Source organism: Trachypithecus francoisi, unplaced genomic scaffold (genome assembly GCF_009764315.1).
Source record: "Trachypithecus francoisi isolate TF-2019V2 unplaced genomic scaffold, Tfra_2.0 Lachesis_group2, whole genome shotgun sequence".
Lineage (NCBI taxonomy): Eukaryota > Metazoa > Chordata > Mammalia > Primates > Cercopithecidae > Trachypithecus > Trachypithecus francoisi.
In genome coordinates, this window is record NW_022681465.1 from 71,698,839 (window position 1) to 71,712,035 (window position 13,197).

The 13,197-nt window shown below is 36.4% G+C and overlaps 1 protein-coding gene across 3 annotated transcripts in view; it reads left to right on the forward strand.

The window, feature by feature from the left end:
* The window catches only part of WDR70 (WD repeat domain 70), a 386,140-nt gene that overhangs the window by 48,003 nt on the left and 324,940 nt on the right, over positions 1–13,197 (forward strand). For all 3 annotated transcript variants that reach the window (XM_033179392.1, XM_033179394.1, XM_033179393.1), the window contains exon 6: positions 12,307–12,366. In XM_033179392.1, coding sequence (XP_033035283.1) covers positions 12,307–12,366 — 60 coding nt within the window. The remainder of the gene's footprint in view (positions 1–12,306; positions 12,367–13,197) is intronic.

A 13,197-nucleotide genomic window follows, 5' to 3' on the forward strand; every position in this document is an offset into this window, starting at 1 on the left:
CAGTTTGTTTTTTTGCCAAATCAAAACATCTCTACTGTTTTGTTTATCTACTTCTATGTAACAAACCACCTTAGACTTAGTGACTTAAAAGAATAGCCATTATAATTTTTCACATGACTATAAATTGACTGGAGGTTAGCTGCTGCTTCTGTTCTTACTTTGAATCTCTTGTGTAGCTGCAGTTAGCATATAGCACGTTCACCATGGCCTTACTTAAATAGCTAGTGCCATGATGGGACAGCTGGAAGGCTGGCTTAGTTGAAACTTGGGGAAAGCACCTTCTCTCTCTCTAGTCTTTCCAACAGTGTATCCAGACTTCTTACTTAATGATTCTGCATGGAAGAAGACAACAAGGGTGTGAATATTGAGAGATACGGTTTCTTGATACCATTTTTGGAGACTAATTAACATATCCACCTAAAGCTTAGTCTAGGTTCTTTTTTTTTTTTTGAGATGGGGTCTCTCTTGCCAGGCTGGAGTACAGTCACAGCTCACTGTAGCCTTGACCTTCCAGGCTCAAATGATCCCACCTCAACCTCCTGAGTAGCTGGGAATAAAGGTGTGCACAACCATGCCCAGCTAATTTTTAAATTTTATTTAGAGATGGGGTTTCGCTGTATTGCCCAGGTTTGTCTCAAACTCATTGGCTCAAGTGATATTCCTGCCTTGGTCTCTGAAAGTGTTAGAATTACAGGCATGAGCCACCACGCTCAGCTTTATCTAGATTTTTGAACTCTTTAAAAAGAAACAGGTCATTTCATTGATTCATATACATATGCACACATAGACATATTCTTACAGACGTGTATATGTACATACACGTACATGTACACACACATGCATATACACATGTACACATGCACGCACACATACATTCTCTTTTTATTCCTAATAGGATTCTCAGTATGTAACTGTTCAGGATAAAAGATACATTTCCCAGCTGGGCATGGTGGCTCACACCAGTACTCCCTGCACTTTGGGAGGCTGAGGCGGGTGGATCACTTGAGGTCAGGAGTTTGAGACCAGCCTGGCCAACCTGATGAAACTGTCTCTGCTAAAAATACAAAGAACAGCTGGGCGTGGTGGTGCGCGCCTATAATCACAGGTACTCAGGAGACTGAGGCTGGAGAGTTGCTTGAACCTGGGAGGGGGAGGTTTTAATGAGCTGAGATCATGCCACTGCACTCCAGTCTGGGCAACAAGAGTGAAGCTCCGTCTCAAAGAAAAAAAAAGATACATTTCCCAGCTTCTCCTGTTGCTAGGTATGGCTCTGTGGCTTAGTTCTGGACAGTGAAATGTAAGTGCAAGAATAGGGACAACTTTTGAGAGGAAAATTAATGGGAAGAGATGTATCCTGCTTTTTTTTTTTTTTTTCCCCTGCTGTCTGGAAACCACAGCAGTCTTTTGGACGATCACCTAGACTTCTTGAATTTATGAGGGCAGCAAGCTGTGGTCCTGATTGTCTTAGACATATGTCAGTCCTGACTTTATTTTGGGTTTTCTGTTACAGCCAAAACTAATTCTATCAGGCTTCTGTTTTGTTGTTGTTGTTTTTTCATTAAAAAAAACACCAGTTTAGCTTTTCTGCAGATATCAGCAAAAAAAGTAAAAATTATTTTTATTGAGGTGTAGTTTACACACAGTAAAATGCAACCAATTTATGAGTATAGTTTGTGAAATTTTAATAAATGTAATCATCTGAGTAATCACCACTACAATCAAGATTTAGAACATTTCCAAAAATGTTTTTTTCCAGGCACCTTGCTGTCAATCCATTTTTCCCTCCATTTATTTACCCCTAATCCCAGGCAAATCTGCTTTCTGTCATTATAGGTTAATTTAGCCCATTCTAGAATATTATATAAATGGAAACACTGTTTAAACTCTTTTGCGTTTGACTTTGCACAGCATAATGCTTTTGAGACTTGCCCATCTTGTCTCATATGCTAGTGCTTTGTGCATTTTTATTGCTAAGTAGTAATCTGTTTATGAATCTACCACAGCTTATTCATCTTTTGATAGACGAATAGCTTGTTCTCAGTTTTTGGCTATTCTGTATAAAGCTACTATGATCATTCTTGTACAGGTCTTTTGTAGATACATGTTTTTATTTCTCTTGGAAGCAAAATTGCTAGATCATGTGGTAAGTGTATATTTATAAGAAACTAGCAAACTTTTTTAGAGTGATTATACCATTTTACACTCTCACCTGCAAAATTGGAGAATTCTGCTACCTCCATATCCTTGTCAACACTTGGTATTGTTGGTAATTTTAATGTTAGCTATTCTAGTAAGTGTGTAGTGCTGTTAAATTATGGCTTTGGTTTGCATTTCCTTGTTGACTGACATTGAACATCTTTTCTTGTGATGAAGTCTCACTGTGTTGCCTAGCAATTCCTTGTGCCTTAGACTCCTGAGCAGCTGGGACTGCAATGTGCATCACTATGCCTGGCTAATGTGTACATCATTTGTGAAGTGTCTGTTCAAATCTTTTGTCAATTTGAAAAATCAGGTTACCTTTTTATTGAGTTTTAGAGTTTTGAATTTATTTTTGAGCTTAAATATTTTGGATAGAAGTATTTTGTCACATAAATGTATTGTAAATATCTTTTTCCAGTCCGAGTCTGCCTTTTATTTTCCTGATCATGTCTTGAGGATAGAAATTTTAAATTTTGATAAAATACAATTTGTCCGTTTTTTTTCTTTTTGGTGTGTATTTTTTGTATTCTAAGAAATCTTTGCTTACCAACGATTGCAAAAATGTTTTCTATATTTTCTCATTGTTTTATAGGTTTAGTTTTTATGTTTCAGTCTATTAGCTGTTTCAAGTTAATTTTTGTGTATGGTGTGAGGAAAGGATTGGCGTTCCTTTTTTATTTTTTCCAGATTGATACCCAGTTATTTGAGTATCATTTGTTTAAAAGGTCTTCTTATTTGGATTATCTTGGCACTTTTCTTGAAAACAAATTTATATATGTGTGATTAATTTCTGATTTCTTTATTTCATTGATATGCATAGTCATTCTTACACTACTATCACAATGTCTCAGTTACTGTAGCTCAGTACTGTCTTAGTTACTATAGCTCTATACATGAAATCATGTAGTGTACAGTTCTCTGATTTGTTTGTTTTGAAAACTGTTTAGTCTTCAAATTGACATATACGTTTTCGAATTAGCTTGCAAATTTGTACAGAACTGCCTGCTGAGATTTTGGTTCAGATTGTATTGAATCTATGGATTAGTTTTAAGAGACTTACTTTCCTAACAATATTAAGTTTTCCAAACCATAAACATTATGTATCTTTCCATTTATTTTAAGTTCTCTTAATTTTTCTCAGTAACATAGTGTTAAGTGTACAGGTCTTGCACATATTTAAAAAAATTATTTCTAAGTTTTAATGTTTTTTATATTATCTTAAATGGCGTGAGCCACAGCACCCAGCCTGGTTTTAAGTTTTATTTGTGAACGTTCCAATGTCCTAACTAATATATCTCTTAGAGGTAAACCTAGTTCCAATACATCTTTTTATAAAATATCTTTATTAGGATGTAAGGTCAGAGAAAGGGAGTGATAAGATGAAAGTAAAGTGGTTTACTAATGAGGTAGAAAACAGTGTGACTGAGTGTGATCTGAAGAGAGAACTGTTGTAGTTAAAGATTTGAATAGCTTGGTTTGTGGTTTTAGAATCAAAGCAGCACTGGGTGTCACTTAATTCCAGAATTGGACATGAGGGTAGATGGCTGAATAATGGTAAAGAAAATGAAAGACTAGTGTATTGAATACATTTTCCACAGTGATTAAAATCACCCTGTATTAATGAAGTTTTTACTGTTGTAATTAATACTTTGTATATAAATTTTTTCTTTTCGTTTTTTTTTTTTGACACGGAGTCTCTCTGTTGCCCAGGCTGGAGTGCCGTGGCATGATCTCGGCTCACTGCAACCTCCACTTCCCGGGTTTAAGCAATTCTCCCACCTCAGGCTCCCAAATAGCTGGGATTACAAGCCTGCACCACCACACTCAGCTAATTTTTATATATTTAGTAGCGACGGGGTTTCACCATGTTGGCCAGGCTGGTCTCAAAATCCTGACTTCAAGTGATCCACCTGCCTCGGCCTCCCAACTGCTGGGATTACTGACGCGAGCCACTGTGCCCAGCCTGTGTATACATTTTTTTTCTTCTTCTATTGTCCAGGCTGGAGTACAGTGGCGCAATCTCGGTTGACTGCAACTTCTGCCTCCCGGATTCAAGCCATCCTCCTGCCTCAACCTCCTGGGTAGCTGGGACTACAGGCTTTTGCCACTATGCTTGGCTATTTTTTGTATTTTTACTAGTGATGGAGTTTCACCATGTTGTCTAGGCTGGTCTGGAACTCCTGACCTTAGGTGATCAGGCTGCCTTGGCCTCCCAAAGTGTTGGGATTACAGGCATGAGCCCCTGCGCCTGGCCGTATATTTTTAAAGTTCTGACTGTCATAGGATTGCAAGATTCATGAAGGCAGGAACCTTCTTTCTTGATAACCAGAATACCGTCAGTGCTAGGCATAAGCAGTACTCAATAAATGTTTATTGAATAGTTAATTATAAGAGTGATGTTGGGGCTTTGGGTGGAGAGTAACAGAGCTATCTTTATTTCTTCACATCTTAAGTCCTTAGGATCTCTTATATAATTCTTTTTTTTTTTTTTCTTTTTTCCATTCCCACTGTATCGTGTCAATTCAGGTCCTCTCTGGACTATTGCAAGAAGATTTTAATAGACTTCCCTGTGCTTACGCTGGCATTTACCTTATACTAGTAATTTTCTAGTCCAGCCTCTACACCACAGCCATGATGATTTTTTAAAAATTTTTTGATTTTTTTAATTATTAGTAGTATTGTGCTAAAAATACATAACACAAAATTTACCATCTTAACCATTTTTAAGTGTATAATTCAGTATTGTTACATATATTCACATTATTGTACAACCAATCCCCAGAACTTTTTCATCTTGCTAACTGAAACTCTATATCCATTAAATAGCAACTTCCAGTTTCCTCCTGCCCCCAGCCCCTGGCAGCAACCATTCTGCTTTCTGTCTCTATTTTTTTTTTTTTTTTTTTTTTTGAGACGAAGTCTCGCTCTGCCGCCCAGGCTGGAGTGCAGTGGCCGGATCTCAGCTCACTGCAAGCTCCGCCTCCCGGGTTTACGCCATTCTCCTGCCTCAGCCTCCCGAGTAGCTGGGACTACAGGCGCCCGCCACCTCGCCCGGCTAGCTTTTTTGTATTTTTTAGTAGAGACGGGGTTTCACCGTGTTAGCCAGGATGGTCTCGATCTCCTGACCTCGTGATCCGCCCATCTCGGCCTCCCAAAGTGCTGGGATTACAGGCTTGAGCCACCGCGCCCGGCCCTTTCTGTCTCTATTAATCGGACTGCTCTAGTGCATACAAGTGGAACCATATAGTATTTGTCATTTTGTAACTGATTTATTTTGCTTAACATAATATCTTAAGGTTCCTCTATGTTGTAGCATGTGTCAGAATTTTCTTTCTAAGACTGGAAAAATACTCTGTTTTATGTTTATGTCACGTTTTGTTGATTAATTCATCCATCAGTGGATACTTGGGTTGCTTCTCACCTCTTGGTTGTTGTGAATACTACTGTGAACATGGATGTACAAATAGCTCTTCAAGACTCTGCTTTCAGTTCTTTTGGGTATATACCCAGAATTGGAATTGCTGGATCATATAGTAATTATATTTTTAATTTTCTGAGGAACTACTAAGCTGTTTTCCATAGTAGCTATACCATTTTACATTCCTACCAACATTGCACAAGGATTCCAGTTTCTTTACCTCCTTACCAACATTTGTTATTTTCTGTTTATTTGATAGTAAAAGTTTTTTGATCCTAGTGAGTGTGAAATGATATTTCATTGTGCTTTTAATTTGCATTTCCTTAATTATTAGTGATGCTGAACATCTTTTCATGTGCTTATTGGCCATTTGTTTACCTTCTTTGGAGAAATGCCTATTCAAGTCTTTTGTTCGTTTTATTTTTATTTTTGAGATGGAGTCTTGCTCTGTGGCCCAGGCTGGAGTGCAGTGGCGTGATCTCGGCTGACTGCAACCTCCGCCTCCCAGGTTCAAGCGATTCTCCTGCCTCAGCCTCCCAAATAGCTGGGACTACAGGCGTGTGCCACCACGCCTGGCTAATTTTTGTATTTTTTTTTTTTTTTTTTACTAGAGATGGGGTTTCCCTGTGTTAGCCAGGATGGTCTCCATCTCCTCACCTTGTGATCTACCCACCTCAGCCTCCCAAAGTACTAGGATTACAGGCATGAGCCACCGTGCCCCGCCTTTGAGCCACCGTGTCCGGCCTTTCTGGCTAACTTTTTTGTATTTTAGTAGAGACGGGATTTCACCATGTTGGCCAGGATGGCCTCAATCTCCTCGATCTCCTGACCTCGTGATCTGCCCACCTTGGCCTCCGAAAGTGCTGGGATTGTAGTTGTGAGCCACTGTGCCTGGCCTTTTGCTCATTTTAAAATGAGATAGTTAATTTTTTTCTGTTGTTGAGCTGTAGAAATTTAAAAAAAAGAAAGGTAATCTAGGTATTAATCCCTTATATATATGATTTGCACAAATTTTCTCCCATTTCTCTGTAGATTGTCTTTTTACTCTATTGATTATTGCTTTTGATGCCCAGAACACCTTGGCAATATTTTAAAATCTCAGATTTTTGTTGTTGTTGTTGTTGTTAAGACAGAGTCTCAGTCACCTGGGCTGGAGTGCAGTGGCACGATCTTGGCTCATTGAAACCCTCACCTCCTGGGTTCAAGCGATTCATGTGCCTCAGCCTCCCATGTAGTTAGAATTACAGGCGTGTGCTACCACATCTGGCTAATTTTTGTATTTTTAGTAGAGATGGGATTTTACCACGTTGGTCAGACTAGTCTCGAACTCCTGGCCTGAAGTGATCTGCCTACCTTGGCCTCCCAACGTACTGGGATTACAGTCGTGAGCCACCGTGCTTGGCCTAAAATCTCAGACTTTATGAAATTACTTTCTGTGACTCAGAGCTTAAACTTCTGTGTTTTGGAATTGTATACAACCTGGTTTGTAACTCTCTCTCTTGGCTTGTATACATATACAGTTGGCCCTTTGAGAGGAATTGGCTCCAGGACTCTCCTGCTGATCCCCAAATCCAAGGATGCTGAAATCCCTTATATAAAATGACATAGTGCTGTATATATATATAACACATACACCCTTGCTCTATTTTCTCCCTAGCAATTCAAACTCTAGTGAGGGAAAAATATTTGAAGTTCAGAAAGTGTCAAGATTTGTATTATTCTCTCCTAGATGTTCTTCATATTCATCTAGAGAACCTCTGTTTTTTGAAAGATACCAGAAATCTCTTTTCTAACCACCTACTTTCTTAGGCAGAATGGAATTGAGCACTGAACCCTGTGTATACTCCTGTTACAGCAACTGAAACATACTCATTTGCCCATTTGTTTACCTGTCTTATTTTGCTTTTCTGGACTGACAGTTCTGTGTAAGCAGAGTCTTTGTTAGTAGTTCTTTTATCATTAATCTAACTGTGGTACCTAGTGTGTGGTATGTAATTAAATAATAAATGTTTGTTCAGTGAGTGTTTAATTAGTGAGTAAATGAAGGTATTAGTTCATTCTCACACTGCTATGAAGAAATACACAAGACTGGATAATTTATAAAGGAAAGAGATTTAATTGACTCACAGTTTCACATTTCTGGGGAGGCCTCAGGATGCTTATAATCATGGCAGAAGGCAAAGGAGAAACAGGCACCTTCTTCATGGGTGGCAATACAGAGTGCGACATGCAAGCAGGGGAAATATCAAATGCTATAAAACCATCAGATCTTGTGAGACTCACTCACTCTCAGGAGAACAGCATGGGGAAACTGCCCCCATGATCCAGTTACCTCCACCTGGTCTTGGGAATGCAGGGATTACAATTCAAGATGAGATTTTGGGTAGGAACACAGCCAAACCATATCAGTGAAGAAATGAATTAATGTTAAGTTAGTGTTATAGATCTCCATAGTTGCACTAGAATAGACTAATTCTGGTTGCCTGCACTGGTAACTGTACTTAAATGATTTCTGCGAGAAAATAGCACTCATTTTCAAGCTTCTTTTTGGCAGTCTTTACTCTTCCCCCAGCACCCAGCAACTTTGTGGTAGATCTTTGTTATTGGGTAGAGGTTTTATTATGGCTTATAGTTGTATGTGACCTTAGTCTAGAAGGGTTGTTTCTGATTTGTAAGTCATTTGAAATCTCTGTAAGGATGTTCGGGTAGAAATGCTCATCAGATAGAAATGCTCATATTATTTTAGATATATTTGCCATCATTGTTATTGGGGGTAGACCCCAGAGCCTGGGAAATAATCCTTTGGTTGGTTTTCAGAATTAAGCCAAAACAAAAAATGGTATATTTTCCTCTCTTCCATTAGGACTGTAGCTCTTGTTATGAATTCTGGTAATAAATTACTCCATTGAAGTCAAATAGTTTATGATGTTCCTTGGCAGGAAAATCTTGAAAATATTTTACTGTTACAGCAAATTTCACACTAAGCTGTATTTCAAAAAGTCATTAGTAACTAAGTTCTGGAAAAAGAACAGTCACCATCGAGTGATATGCCACCAAAAGATGGATTGCTACTATTTTAGATGATTTAGCTGTGCCAATTGTATGGGATTTTTATGAGTTATGCCATGCATGACTTCCAGTAAAACTTTGATTTTAAATGTAAACATTTATTTTAATGTTTAATTCACTCCTAATATAAATACTAAGTTGTGTATTCTTGTAAATTTTTTTTAAATGTTAGAAATTGTCTATATATAGGCACATTCTGCATTGAAATAAATGAAATAATTTTCATCCTATCTTTTGGGTGACAGTATTTCTATTTGCTGAGTGATGAAAAAGTAATTAGTTATGAAATGAGGTATAAACTATGATAGATTCTTCTGTAAGTAGAACATTTCAGGTATTCTCTTGGTTCTTGGAAGAATATTTAGCACTTATAGATGTTTTCATTGTGTTCAAATGTGGCCAGCTGCAAAGGGAGTAGTGACTCAGATTATTCAGTGTAGAAATAGTCCAGAATTTGACCTTTAAATTGTTTTGGAATTTGTGTTCGAATATTGATATCTCTGAAAGAGATATGTGCAGCACTTTCCACAATATACTAAACAATACAGTAATGTCTTTGTCTTGAAATAAACTGCAAATTCCCCAATTATGTCTTGACAATCTAAAACAAAACTACCTTTATTTCTATATTGTTACAATCTTCAATCTGCTTTTAGTCTGGGATATAATAATTTGGTCTTAAAAGGTTTTCAGCTTTTGAAAATCTTCAGTTATTTCTTGCCTCTCACTTACCAGACTGGCCTAATGTGATAGCACCTGCTTTTCTTTGTGGACATAATCATTACTCTAAAATTTGAGAGTTAATTAAAAATTACAATCTAGTGTGATGAACAAGGTAGACAGTGGGCGATTTATTCATTTCTAAAACCTCTGTTTGTGTGTACGTATGTCTGCCCTATACCAGCTTTTTTGTGCATAGTGGATCCAGAGATGATAAATAGATGTAGTCTTTGAGAAGCTTATATTTTGCAGTTTGGTAAGGGGGTGTTGGTGGGGGAGATAGGTAAAAAATTACAATGTATTGCCATAAGTTCTGTGATTGAGGTAAGGAAATGTCATAGAAATGCATAAGAGGGTCATTTAACCCAGAGTTTGAAATGTTGAGAAGTGCTTTGAGAGCTGGTCACAACTGAATTGCGATTTGAAGGATGAGTAGAAATTAGCCAAGTAAAGAGGAAAAGAAGCCTGGAAAAACACTAAGATGATGTGACCAATATAGGAGGTAAGCCTTGGAATAAATAGTGACTGTCATTTATTGAGCTCTACCATGTGCCAAACTGTGTTAGGAGTTTGAAACCACGTACTTCACTATAACCTGTGGGGCAGGTGCTATTATTCGTAGTTTGCAAATGAAGAAACTGAGTCATAACTTTGCTCAAGTCATCACATGGTTAATTAATGGCATTGCTAGTTTAAAAAACTAGCGTTTCTGGCTTTTTCTGCAGGCTGTTTCCTCCCAGCAAAGGACAGTTTCAAGATGGAGGAGATAAATAGTTACCATGCTGTTGAAAGTTCACATATATAGATTAAGTTCTGTAAAGTGTGCAGAGAGATTTATAGTGACTTGTTTGTTCATTTAGAACTATTTACTGAGAGCCTCTTATGTGCCAAGAACTGTGCTAAGAATCAGGAATAAAATGATAAATGCCAAAGTTGAGGTAGAGGGTGAAAGAAAGTAGGGACACTAAGTGAAGCCATAGTTTGAAAAAGCTGGATTGCGGAGGAAAAAGTAACGATTGAGCAATAAATTTTAAGGGAAGTCAGTAGTCTTTTAGTTTTTGTTTTTTTTTTTAATATGGGAAGTACTAATACTTTGTTTATATGTTGAAGAGAAAGAGCTACAGCAGGGTAAAGACTGAAGATATAAAAGAAAGAGGTGTTAGGTCACATGTTTAATTAAGTAGGTGGTGAGATGATTCTTGAATTTGTAATGGACATATAATTATAGTAGGATTAGCCTGCTTTTGAGTAATGAGACTTGAATAAACAATGAAACCTCTGATTTAAATGATCACTGTAACCTCTTATGTCTGTTTTATGCATTCCTCTTTACTCTCCCTCAGTTATTCTGCCCATACTGCTGTCTATCATAGCATTCATTATACTGAAGTAGAGTCATTGATATCGCCCTGTTAGACCATATGCTTCTTGTGTGGGAGGGATGAGAAGAGACCATGTCTGCTGCCACCTAACAACTGATACAATCTCACTTCAGTAAATGCTTATCGAACCAATGAATCAGTGAATGACTTGGAGTTTCTTATTTTGACCATTTTTGAACAATTTTCTTTTTAACTTTGAAGGGTTAAAAGGTATATTGTTACCCTGTGAAGGTTTTGTTGTTTGTTAGAAATTAAGTACTTAACACTTTAAGGTATGCCCCAGAATAGCTAAATAGAGAACTTTAAAAATTTTCGATGTTGAAAGGACCTTATTGGTTATTTTTTAGGAAAATCTGTAATTATTATTTTATATATAGGTTACAGTATGCTTAAAATAATTTTGATATTAAAATATGGTAAGCAGAAATTAATAAAATAGCCTTTATTACTTTCTTTCAGTTTGTGGTGGTTTGCTCTTTGTGAGATTTTTCTCTAGGCATAGTAAGACAGAAAAATAAAGAATTGTATTTTAGTAAGACATAACCAAATTTTAATGTAAAATATGGTTCTATTCTATTGTTTATTACCTTGGCATCAGTGTTTTAAAATTTATCAGCACTCATAATTGTTAGGGCATTTAAAAATGCCAGTTGCAATGAATAATAATGATTTAGTCTATTCTTTCCCTTAAGTCTGTTAGATTCTGTTTGATTTTTATAATACAGAATTTTGAAATTTATGCCAAAGTTACATGGTTTGTTTACCTTAAATATCAGAGTACACTTAAATGGAGAATCTTTAAAGTTTTTCCAGATATTTTGATACAGACCTTTTTTTTTTTTTTTTTTGAGATGGAGTCTTACTCTGTTGTCCAGGCTGGAGTGCAGTGGTGCGATCTCGGCTCACTGCAACCTCCGCCTTCTGGGTTCAAGTAATTCTCCTGCCTCAGCTTCTTGAGTAGCTGGGACTACAGGCGTGTGCCACTGTACCCAGCTAATTTTTAGTAGAAACGGGGTTTCACTATGTTGGTCAGGCTGGTCTCGAACTCCTGACCTCAGGTGATCTGCCTGCCTTGGCCTCCAAAGTGCTGGGATTACAGGCGTGAGTCACCGTGCCCAGCCTGATATCGACCTTTTCGCTCCTCTTGATAAGCTGTGATTTAAAGGAAAAGTAAATTTCTAATTATACTAATAACAACTACTGATTTATTTTTACATTTGGATTAAATTAAAATTTCAATTTATGTTGACAATAAGAGATAATTTTACAGAACCTGATGAGTTTCTTAGGTTTATCCTTTTAGGTATTTAAAATCAATTTATCATCAGAGACCCATTGTAGTGTATCTAGAAGTGTAGAAAAAAGATACCCTCACACTTTTTTGCTGTTTTTTTTTAAACTTTGTGTTTAAAAGCCAGTGATACAATTTAAAAAAAATTGTATTTCCTGTTAATGTGGTATGTATTCCCCACAAATATGTTATTTTACCGTTAATGTCATGGAGTTTTCTTGTTTCAGAATCCTGTTCACAAGATTCCTGACTCGCATGAGATAACGCTGAAGCATGGCACTAAAACAGTAAGTTTAAAAATCTAGTTTTTTCCCTCTCAAATTACAGGACTGTCATGGAAAAGTGAACTGATAAGATACATTTGTATTAAGGCTAATTATACAATCAGCTGATGACATAAAAGCTATAGACGTTAAGGAAAAATAGATTACTTTTATGTTCAGTCAAAATAGCCATTTCCTTTTAGTTAAAATAGAAACACTTATTGTCACTGTTATTGTTGGCTTTAAAAACCTCTTATTTTTTTAATATAGGAACATTATAAGTGGAAGAAAGAAATGAAACTCAAACACAATTTTGCTTTTTATGGTGTGGGAAAATTTCTCACTACCCTTTGCTTTACTTCTGTATCAGTAAAAGGCATGAGTTTGTTCATTTTTCAGATGAATGTTAAGATAAGAAATGAACTTTAAGTAGTTACCGTATGGCTCTAAGTATTCATTAATACTTAGTTTACAGTTTGCATGTTTATATTGTTATATTTACTGATGTTTGAGTATTCTAAAATATATAAAGATGAATAATATAAAATATTTGAGATGTAAGGTGAAATCATTGTATCTTATTGCAAAACCACTAAAAAGTGGTAGTTAAATGAGTGAAACGTTCATATGAAATGAAAAAAATTATCTTTCCCTTTTCAATGAAACTACTTTTTTCTAATTGCCTAACATGTAAAGAACTAAGAAAATACATCCCATAATAAGAGGGAAACGTCAATTAATAGAAGTAGACCCAGAAATGATATAAACCAGGTCATTCTTACAGTTTTTTCTTTTGAAAATACTGTTTTCATAAAAATATTTATGTTAAATATAATGGGTTTGTTGTTATTTTAA